This window comes from Pan troglodytes, chromosome 3 (genome assembly GCF_028858775.2).
Source record: "Pan troglodytes isolate AG18354 chromosome 3, NHGRI_mPanTro3-v2.0_pri, whole genome shotgun sequence".
Classification (NCBI taxonomy): domain Eukaryota; kingdom Metazoa; phylum Chordata; class Mammalia; order Primates; family Hominidae; genus Pan; species Pan troglodytes.
In genome coordinates, this window is record NC_072401.2 from 20,968,698 (window position 1) to 20,980,848 (window position 12,151).

The 12,151-nt window shown below is 32.6% G+C and overlaps 1 protein-coding gene across 2 annotated transcripts in view; it reads left to right on the forward strand.

Annotated features, from left to right (window-relative positions):
- Positions 1-12,151, forward strand: part of SLIT2 (slit guidance ligand 2) — a 369,313-nt gene that overhangs the window by 248,530 nt on the left and 108,632 nt on the right. For both annotated transcript variants that reach the window (XM_001163449.6, XM_001163334.8), the window contains exons 10-11: positions 10,918-10,989; positions 11,489-11,560. In XM_001163449.6, the coding sequence (XP_001163449.2) occupies positions 10,918-10,989; positions 11,489-11,560 (144 nt within the window). The remainder of the gene's footprint in view (positions 1-10,917; positions 10,990-11,488; positions 11,561-12,151) is intronic.

The window sequence follows — 12,151 nt, forward strand, 5'->3', positions numbered from 1 at the left end:
ATTCTGCTGCTCAGCCTCCTGAGTAGCTGGGACTGCAGGCGCCCCCCAGCATACCCAGCTAGTTCTTTGTATTTTTAGTAGAGATGGGGTTTCACTGTGTTAGCCAGGATGGTCTGGATCTCCTGACCTCGTGATCTGCCCGCCTCAGCCTCCCAAAGTGCTGGGATTACAGGGACACCACGCCCTGCCCAGAGTCATCTGACTTTTTATATGTAAAGATATGCAAGTTAGATTTGACCAACTTGCCTTGAGCCTATTATGGACTGGCTGATTTAAAATAATTATAAGTACTCATCAAAGTATGAATTTTTGATTGATTAGCATGTATTTAGTAATATTTCAACCAGCAGAATATCTATCATGCTATGCAAGTAGTTTATTTTAATTATGCTAAATGTTAAAAAATACAGTACAAAATTTGACTAATTTTTTTACAGCACATATGGATGAACTTGACTACTATTCAGACAATATTGATAAAATAAGTAAGGCAAATGATACCATTTTTTAAATGTAATATGGTATGAAAGAAATAGTCAATATTCTGAGTTTGCCTTCTTAAATAACAAGTAGGTTGGCAATTTCAAAGTGCAATTGTTTTCACTTTGAAAGAACTTTATTGTTTCATTGTGAAAATATTTTAAAACATAAACATATTCAACTTAAGGATAATAAAATGTAATGGAAATCGGCATAATTTAGAAAATGTTATAAAAGTTAAAATTTGAGCAATTCTACTTTAGTTCATAATTTTATTACAGCACTTCTTAACACATGGAGCATTTGTTAGCATTTTGCAGTTTTACACATTCCTGATATTATTGCTACTTCAAATCCACTCACAAATTAGCTAGTCTACAACATTACTTTTGCTTCACATTTTATGTTTTTATAACTTTGTGCTTTTCAGGCAAGCTAATATGAAAACACCCTCAATATTTTATGCCTGTTAGAAATATAGATGACATAGTACTCTTAAAAAGTGTCTTGTATCATACATAATAAAAACCTTCTTTATGATAAAAAAATTTTTCAAAAATGTTAAATTGTTTATTTCACTTAATTCCCATGGAAACACTATGTAGGAAACTATACGTCTCCTAAAGGTTAGGAAAAGTCTTTTAATTTTTTTGTAGTGTAGAAAATAGTTTTGTTAGTTTTTAAAGTGAAAACCTGGTTTGAGATAAGAAGCTATCACGCCGATGCAGGCAATTAGAATTGCGTTTTCAAATTTTCTTCTGAGATCCTCACAATAGCAGAAACTACATATGTATCTCCTATGTACTGTGAAAGTACTAGTTTTTCCTCTATCAAATATAACTTGCCTAGAAATGTCATTAAATAAACAATCCTATGATTAAACAAGTCAGTATTATTTTATCTCTGATTCTGTGCTAATATATATATGGTTAGAAAAACAAAATGCAATGATTCTTCTCTACATTATTTTTATGTGAGTTTAGTAGTCTTAATGTCATTGTATGTGAAAGAATTTTTTATGTAAACATCATTCATTATTATTTTTATTTTCTTGTGTTTTTGGATTATATTTTCCCAAGTTTTCATATTATGATTTCATCAGGTAAGCCCAGAAAAAGAAAATATTTTGGCTTCCTACAGACACAGAGCACCTCATTACTCAGCATACAAAATAGTGTTCTACAATGTGTTTCCACAGAAGAAGCTTCTCATGTTAATTTTTTTGGGGGGGAGGAGGTTGAGATCTCACTCTGTCACCTAGGCTGGAGTGCAGTGGCGTGATCTCGGCTCACTGCAACCTCCGCCTCCAGGGCTCAAGCAATCCTCCCACCTCAGCCTCCCATGTAGCTGGGACTACAAGTACATGCCACCACACCCGGCTTTTTTGTCTTTTGGGTAGAAGTGGGGTTTCACCTTGTTGCCTGGGTTGGTCTTGAACTCCTGAGCTCAAGTGATCTGCCTGCCTCGGCCTCTCAAAGTGCTGGAATTACAAGTGTGACCCACCACACCCGGCAGATTCTCATGTTAATTCTTAGTTATCAGTAGCCACACTCAGTGTATTCCTTATAGCAACTTTGATAGCTCCACAGCAAAACAGTGTAAAAAGAATTATGTAAAATACATTTATAGATGAAACCATGCATGTAGTTCCGCAGGCCATTATTGAGTTCACTATTAATCATTTGAGTGTTTTCATCTATATTTTGGTAAAATTCCTAATTGTATATGTTTATCTTGAGCAGTCTTTAATTGTCATTGAAAGAATAATTGAAGAGAAAGAATTATACTATTGAAAGAATAGTAGAAAAATTATCTTCAAAAGGCTTCATATATTCACTATGTGCAGAGAAACCATTTTCATGAAGACTTTGTGTTCATGATAAGAAAATTCTTCATTTGTATTCATTTTTTGCAACTTATTTCTTTCTTGTACCTAATTTCCCAAGAAGTTATTTAGGTAACATACATGTTATACATACATATACTCACACACACACAAATGTTGTACATGTGTTTTTGTTAAATCGTGTGATAACTTAAGCAGAAAAACTATATAAAACCTTTCTCAAAAGAAAAATATAGAAGATAGAATCAAACTTTTGTAATATTAGTTGAGAAGTAAAACTGAATATAATAACATTATAAATAAATTGGAGAAAAAGAAATATTAAAATAAGCACAGAGATTAAAATGGTAAGGACAGACAGAAACTCCAACTGGTTTCTCTTCAAAAGTCCAAGGAATCTAGTGAGTACTATTGCAACACAAGAAGCACATGCAGAAAAGTGGCATTTTAAAAAAGTACTTCTACATACTCAACAAAGATTTCTGAGTGCTTGCTCTGCATCAGGCATTATGGATGAAAGGGGAGAGTCTCAACCTTCAAAATGTTTACAGTGCAGAGAATTGAAGCTTTACACAAACAGAATTTTAAGCATGAGATAAGTAGTAAAATACGTGTGCACAAAAAACAAAGAGGGAGGGCTACCTTGATCTGCCTTGGAGAATCAAATAATCTTCAGGAATTAGGATGTGTTTTGCAGGCAGAGAACTTGAGGGCTTTTTTAGACATAAGAAGCTGCATGTGCAGAGTCCCAGGAAAATGATAGAGTAGTGTGTTTTTGGAAAAATTAAAATTTGCAGTTGTTAGAATATAAAGTGGAAGTCAAATCTTGAAGAAGAGACTGTCCTGATGGCGATAGAATATGAGGGAAATTTTCTAGCAAGGTAGTAGCATGATTAGATTTCCTTGATAGAAAAATCACTAACATGGAATGGAGGGTGGTTTGAAAGAAAGGAGCCCACTGAGAATGCACTAGCATTCTATAGGGGATAATGAAGGCAGGCCTAGCAGCAGATAGTGATGGGAAGTTATTCCAAGAGGTGGCTCTAGGGCTCATGCAGTTCATTCCCCTAAAACTTCTATGGGAAAAAAATGCAGGCCCCCTCAAATGTAAAATAAGACTCATGTAGCCTCTAACATAAGACTGAAGACATCTGGGGCATAGTCACAATGTTATTTATTCTCATAATTGGTACAAGTGTCATTTGCATTTTAGCAATTATGTTATAGATTGATGATTAATCAGCTAGAATGACAGGTGAAAAATTATGTAGTTCATATTTTACTAGTGATCAGCATTATTTAAATTTTAGGAAAAAGATGTTATACAATGTGGAGAATAACTCAGTGCAGGGGTGGAGAATAATGAGAACTACTGTCTGCTTATTGAATAATACTGTTAAACAAGTGATACAGAAAGATGATTTTTGTAATTTTTTAAAACTAAAATTATTAGCAAGCTGGAGAGTTAGCTCAGTGTCTAATTCATAGTAAGTGTCTAAAATTTTTAGTTATTAATGAGAAATAAAACAACAAAACTTCTAAGTGTTTTTCTTTCTTGGGTTGATTTAAAAATATATATATGAAAACATAATGATAGTGACATATTCTCTCCCCCTGAAATCTGTGGGCCATGTGCCTAAGCCCATTTTTTTCCCCTGAGTCTACACCATTTGGTTGCATCTATTGAGTGTATCTTTGTATTTGAATATGTGTCCTTGTGAATATATGCATGAAAATTTTAACACTTAGTCAAAAGGTGCACACATAGATATTTTTGTCTTGCCTTAAATGCTTAAAGACCAAATGGAAAATGAGGCGTTTCTCTCCTATAAAAACACCAATTGAATTTACACTCGGGAATGTGTTTTAGAATGACATCACAAAATGTAAAATAAAATTTAAAAATGAGTACTTTTGAGGAACAAGAAATCCCAAGACAGAAACTGATGAGAATCAATTAGTATTGACACAATCCTAAGGCAAAACTTCTAGCTGTATGCCTAGAAGTATCACTCTAGGGCTAATATTCATTAAGCTGCTGAAGATATTTATTAAATTTGCAAAGTTCTGGAAACTGCAATTATAAAACAAATAATGCTGTAGGCTAAAATATGTTGGATCATTTTATGTAGAAATATATGAAAGATTTTAATGACATGATTTACTGCTAAAGTTGGAAGTAGCATTCCAAAAATAGAAAGTACTTACTTTACAATTATATGTAATAGGCAAGATAATCCTTAACATCAAAGAAAAGGAATATTGTCTTCCTCCTTTTCAAATGATGGGCCAATCTTACCTATGCGGAGAATGTGTTGGCTACAGTGGACAACTTAAGATTCAGAAGCTAGTCATTCTGCCTCCCCTTCCCTTACCCCATTAAGACTATGCTCTATTCTGTGGCAGCTGCTTTTGCCATTTACGTTAAAAGCAGATGGAGAAAACGCGAAGAAGTGTCAGTTTTATTGCCATGTATAATCAGCATCTGGGCTGTATGTTACAGACACAATCAATCCAAAGACATATTTTACTGGGTATTATAAAAACTTTTTGTGTTTCTAAGGCAGTCCCCAAATTACAGATAGTGCTATATTTTAATCCTGTTGATCACAGAGATTGCAGCCAGTTATATTGTTTCAGCTTCAATGTGAATGATGTATGTGTGTATGTGTTTATTATACAGTTACCGAGTTATCTGCAAAACTGTACTGCTAATTTGTTTAAAAACATGATTTGGGACCATATATATATATTTCACACTAGAAATCAAATCATGTGTGAGATTTATATATACACATATAATTTTATAATGTATGTGTGGGGGTGTGTGGGTGTGTGTGGGGGTGTGACGTTGCAATAGTCCCCCCTCTTCCACAGTTTTGCTCTACATGGTTTCCGTTACCCATGGTCAACCTCAGTCTGAAAATATTAATGTATTTTGAGAGAGACCACATTCACATAACATTTATTATAGTATATTGTAATAATTGTTGTATTTTATTATTATTGTTAATCTCTTTAAACTTGATCACAGGCATATAGGAAAAAAAAGTGTATATAGGGTTCAGTACAATCTGTGGTTTCAGACATTCAGGGGGTCTTGGAATGCATTCCCTGTGGGTAAGGGGAGTCTACCGTATATGCTGTAGACTTTTTATTATTTAACATATTGTGCTATATATTATATTTTTGATTGCATATACATATTTTTATTACTTCACTATTTTTGTATAAGAAATAAAATACCATATTTTTTTCTACATCTCATGTAATTTTTAGAAAACATTTATGGTAAGTTCTATTCTCCGCATTTTTCAGGAAGAGAAACTGAGACACAGCGAAAGAAAATAGCTTTTGTAAGGTCCAGAGAGCTAATCAGCTGCAGATCCAGAATTTAGTCCATGTCTGTATAAGTGCAAAACTCATACTTTTAATTGCTAAGTGACACACCTTGAAAAATTCTATGTATGTCTATAAAATGTAGAAATATCTCTTGAGGAGGGCTATTGAAGATTTGGCATGTGGATGTTATTTTATATAGTTTGTCAAAATAACACGATTTTAAAACATTGAAAATAATGTCTACGAATTGAACGCTAGAGAGCTGAAAATTAGCTAAAGTGCTAATACTGTTTAATATCTTGTAAATGTCTTTAGAACTAGTTTTTTAATTGCCCAGTCATACACACTGCATGTTGTATACTCTACTGATGTAAGATCTGCTCACCAAAACCATTAGTTTATTTTATGTGTTACAGAGCCCATCAGTCCACAAGTGGCAGAATTAGACTTCATTGAGCTAAAAGATAGCTGCACATAATTAACATATTCTAAGGGTCTTGTGTTTTAAAGCAGAGGGATATTTCACCATTTTTTTATTTTCTATAATTTTTGAAATAGACACCAGAACGTGTTATATATTGTTGGTAGTTCATTCTTTAGGAGCTTTAAAGTCGTGAAGACATGTATAATGAGGTAGCAGTAATTAGAGAGCAAGAGAAAAAAATTGTAGAAGTGGAGACAGAATGGGAAGAAGTCTTTTATTGGATAAACATACTTTTGAGTTATTTTTATTGGTGCAGTTAGAAAACTGTCTTCATCTTCTCATATACTGAGCATGTAACTAAAATTTCCTTCTACATTTGAAAGAGTAGTAACAGCCATTGCTTTGGTTTCATGTGTGTGTATATGTAAACACACAAACACATACAGTGATAAAATGTTATGCAATCATTTACATAAGTTATGTGGAGAAAAAGGTGTTGGCTCCTTTTACATGGAAAAGTCTTTCTTGTAGTATGTGATTTACAGTACTTTCTTCCCCTAATCACTTTCTAAATATATTTTTACTTTGAAACTCAAGATATTGAATTTTCTCCGAAGGACTGACATTTGAAAATCTCTTAATTATGGTGGATTTTATCCATGGCATGCAAATATATCTTAGCGATTATACTATCTATTTTTGGAATCCCAGAATGTTTTTAATTAGGTTCTTTATGGAACAATGGATTCAAATTTGCACTCTATAAAATTCAGCAGCTTCTATGCTATTAAAGCACAGATTACAGGACAGCAATGCTAGAAAATGTAAATTTTATTTGTCCTTTCTTTTTACCTCAACCTGAAAACTTTATTATTTTTCACTTCTTTATTTTTTATAATCTGATTTAAATATGTTTTCTTCTTTTTGTAGGACAAAGGACATCATTTGAGATGTGTGTTAGGTTTAGTTTATCAAATATATTCTAAAATTCTTACAATGAAAAGGAAAACCCCTTTATTCTAAAGACCCAAAAGTTTGCAATAAGTACACATTAGTTTATTGTTTCTCCACTAAATAAGAGAGAACAGACATTTTATAATATATTAAAATTTATTGTTTGACATCTGTCCATGGTAGAATATTTTCCTGCTTGAGAATCTGTCCCTCTGAATGAAGGATGCAATTACGTTTTGCCTTAATGAACTGCTGAGACAGTGCAATAAAAACCAGTTCGCTGCTGAGTCAGTGTGAATAACAACGTAAACTCTGTTTCAAATACTTTATTGGAACAAGATTGAAAATAGATAAATGAATAAAAGTAAACAAGTCCACGGTAAATGTCATTGTACAGCTTTCTGTGGTACATGTAAATGCAATAGTTTGCAATGTGAAGATCAAGTCCTTGGTACACTGCAATAACAGATGATTCATGCAGCATGACTCAAGTGTGTCTGAAATATTGTTTTTGCATATAAAAATATAATGTCATTTTATCAGGACTCCTCTTTGTTTTATAACTTTCTGAGTATGCAGCATTTTCAAAAAACAAGGCCTTATTTATTGTATAATTTGGGTTTTTTTGGTGACAATCAGTGAAATTAGTTGTAGATTAATTACAGAAATTATCATAACATATATTTGAGTGTCATTAGAAAAATTAGTGATCATTACGAGTATTCTAGTTTGAGACTTTAAAATAATAAATGAATTTTAAATTTTCCAGGGAAAATCTTCAGTTATATTAAATTATAGAATTAGTTTGGTCACATTTGTGAGTTAAGGTTATTGACATTTCAGAAGTCTCTATGCTGAATATAGCATTTAAAAATACTTACATTGGAGAAATTCGTTTTGAAATCTAACGGCAAAATAAGATTATTTATCAATAAAACTTTCACAAATGTATGAACATCTCTGTTTTTTGATTATCATTGAATTCCAGTTATATAGCTTAATATTTTGTACAGAGTAGACATTAAATGTTTATAGGGTGAATGAATGAATTAATGATTATTGGTTTCTTTAGATTATTTTCAAGAACCTGAAATAATATCTATGAAAAGTAGTATATGAACTAGCTTTGCATTACTATTAAAAGAAATCTACTAGTCACTGAGAGCTATTAATTTTTTCTCATCATAGCACTACGTTATTGTGAGCAAATCTTTAATACATTGAAATAATACTTAATTGACCAAGACATGAAGAATCTTCCAACGAATCAATATTATTTCATCTATAGCTCGTATTCTCTGTATTTTTATTGATTACATTTTAAGCTTAAAATTTTACTATAAGAATGAGTAAAGGCCAAAAAGAATTACTCTTAACTGTCAATCAAAACATTCTAATCAATAAAGTAACAGGCAAATGATTTACATGTCCTTCACTCTATTTAGAGCTTTTGAAAAAAAACTCCCTTTCTTATGACCTAGATAAATAATACAGAAGACAAATTCATATTTCCATCATACAGTTTATTTACTGTCTTCTGGAGTAAATCCACCTATTAGGAGCCAAGAACCCAGTTAGCAGGGATATGTGAAAACGAATAGAATATAGTGGAATAAGAACAGAGGAGTTAAGAGGATGTCCTTGGGTATGTAGGAAAAGCCACAACTTATTATACCTAAGAAAATAAGGAAAGGATTTAAAAGGAGGCCATGCTTTCACTGTCTTAAAATAACTAAGCATTGTTAATATCAATACTAGTATAAAAGTATCACTAATATATACATGTCCAATAATAAGAAATAATTAAGGAAATAGGGTATTTTTCAACAGTGGAATATTATGAAGGCATTAAAAGTAATGTCTTACAAAATGTTAAATGATATAGCAATACATGTATGATATGTTATTGGATGTAAAGACAATACACCCAATTCTATTTGTAGTAATACCTCAATTACATAAAATATGCTCAAAATTCTATATGCAGTAATACCTCAATTATATAAAATAAATATGCATAAATAAATATGCAAGCAAAAAAACGCTAAAGTAAAACTCCCTGATCTGAGTAGGGCATTATGGATTTAGTTTTTTTAACCATATTTTTACTTTTTCCAAGTACAGTGAGCACCAAGGAGATAGAGTGTCTCATCAAAGGGAAAAAAGATTGTTAGTAATATCAAATGTTACAGTGAGTTCAAGAGCAATGAAAACTGAGGAAACCCATTGAATGGTGAAATAAAGAGGTCAGAGAATGAACCCTGATACTGTTGAAGAAAAACCGTAGCACCATGAGAAGGGCTTTGAAATCAGAAAAGACCAAAATTTTGGCAATTTCATTTAATGTCCTAGGGATAATTTATTTTGATTTTATTTTCATTAAATGTTACGCGTGTGTGTGTGCATGTGTGTGTGTGTGTATGTGTTAAAGTATTACCAACGTTCAATAAAAATGAATTAATGTATATGACACATATGTGGTCAGTATGTTGTCATGATATTTATTCATATTTAAATATATACACATATGTATACATACGTATATATATAATATATATGCATATATTTTTTCAAATCCGGGCGGGAAAGTGGAGCTCATGCCAGTTGAGCTTTATTTTCCTATTGAAAGTGAACTCTATTTTTCTGTTGAAAAACAGAGGGATTTAATGTAGAGAATAGACTGAACAGTTGAAGGAAGGTAACAGGGAAAAAACTGCTACCAACCCAGGGCTATAAGGACAGAAGAAGCTGGTATTTTATAAAATTAGGAGGTGGCACCAACGGAAAGTAAAATTAGGAAGGAGACGAGACCACTGCTGTGGACATCCCCTGAGACAGAGAAGGGAAGAAATATCCTGGCTTCTACTCCCCGCCAACCTTTCACCACCCTACCAGTGTCTGTCACTGGCAAATCTCACAGTAGCCTGTTGGCAAATGAGCCTGGGATATATGGTTCACTGGAGTCAGCTCTTTGGGAGACAGAGCAGAACAGAGGAGAAGGGGATGGGAAATGATCATAACGATGTTTCTTTGGAGAGAAAGGAGGCTGAGAAGCAACATTTTTTTGATAGACTAAAATATGTACCAAAAGACTTCATGCAATCTACTTATTTGTGCGTTTCATAACTAGATGGGTAAAATCTTGTCTTTCTCTGTTAGCAGGACCGTAGAATAGATGATATCAGTTATTTTCAACTCTGTGATTTTAGTATACCATAAAAATACTTCAGTTGTGCTCAAATGCACTTTGCTGCAGTGGTTTTTATGTGAAATATTCACAAAATGAATCCTCAGAGTCTAGACTGTCTTACTGAAAATATCTGTAGCATATATGGATTTATAATTTAACATTTTTCTTCATAAGAAGCTTCAAAATTAATTTTGTGAGTATAAAATTATTTTTTAACCTATAATATGCTTTCCGTAGAGGAAATAAAAGGTTTATAAAATTTAATATTCAACAGTAATCTTCTTTGTGGAAGAGTTATGATTGTATCTAAAATATGTGATAGATCTATTCAGTATTTCTACCTATTTCTCTAACTTATATTAAGGTAATTAAAATGTACTCCTAAGTTAGTTTCTTAAAGGTATTGTTTCTTTTGTACAAAGTCCAGATTTAAATATTGATGGATATGTAGTACTTAAAAATCTGAATATTTTAGTTATTTTTATAATTGCTTTGTTTTTAATCCCAATTTGCTTCACATTTAGGGACAGAAAAATTAAATTTAGTACTTATTTTTCAGGAAAAAAATATATCACTCATGAAGAACATCAACTTTACTTCTTGACATGAATCCTGAGCTTGAATTAAACATGTCCGAAGGTTCACATTTCCATTTAAAAGTTGAATTTTTTTTCATTGCAGACGTTTGGAACAGAACACAATCAAAGTCATCCCTCCTGGAGCTTTCTCACCATATAAAAAGCTTAGACGAATGTGAGTGAACAATATTCTACAATATATGTAATTTTAAAAATTATAGAGGTCATGAGACCATGCAAAGAAACTTAAGTATGAGTATATAAGTGTTTGACAGCTTAAATATTAAGTGATGTGACTGTCTGATTACTAGCTCTGTAATAATATTTTAATCTTAATATCTAAACTATGTAATTTTTAAAGGTCTGTAATTTAGCATATTGATTCATACAAATGTGAATGTTTATGGTCAATATATTTTGCATATGAACATATGTTCAGGTGTTCTATTGTCAAAAATAAGACATAGCATCTTATATGGGAAAGTAGACGATGGTTATTTTAAAAAGTATGATTTCTTTTTTAAATTTCTGATCCTTCAGATGTTCAATGTTGCACATTTTGGACATGTCTTGATAAGTACAAAACCAACATTTAAAAGCCATACATAGCTTTTTCCGCAGTAAATCTCACTGACATTTGATTGAATGTAACCTAACCCTATTTCTAATCTTAGCGACCTGAGCAATAATCAGATCTCTGAACTTGCACCAGATGCTTTCCAAGGACTACGCTCTCTGAATTCACTGTAAGTATTCATTGTGTCACTGAAGGAAAAGAGAAGCCACAACAAAGAGTGGCTACCTTTTTTAAATTGGGGTTTAAAAAATGCTCTCAGGTTTTTATTATGAATAATGAATTATTAATAATGTTAATTATTATTAACCACTTCTGGATCCCATTATTTTTATGGAGGACTGCTACCCATCACTAAAATTAGCCAATTTTTAGGGGTGTATATTTTATAGTTTGATCATTTTGCTGTTAGGAGAGCAAGAGTTAGATCCCCTTTTTGACCATTTTTTTATTTCTTTTTTTTTTTTTTTTTTTTTTTTTTTTGAGACGGAGTCTCGCTCTGTCGCCCAGACTGGAGTGCAGTGGCGCCATCTCGGCTCACTGCAAGCTTCACCTCCTGGGTTCATGCCATTCTCCTGCCTCAGCCTCCCGGTAGCTGGGACTACAGGCGCCTGCCACCACATCCAGCTATTTTTTTTTTTGTATTTTTGGTAGAGACGGGATTTCACAATGTTAGCCAGGATGGTCTGGATCTCCTGACCTCGTGATCCGCCCGTCTCGGCCTCCCAAAGTGCTGGGATTACAGGCATGAGCCACCGTGCCC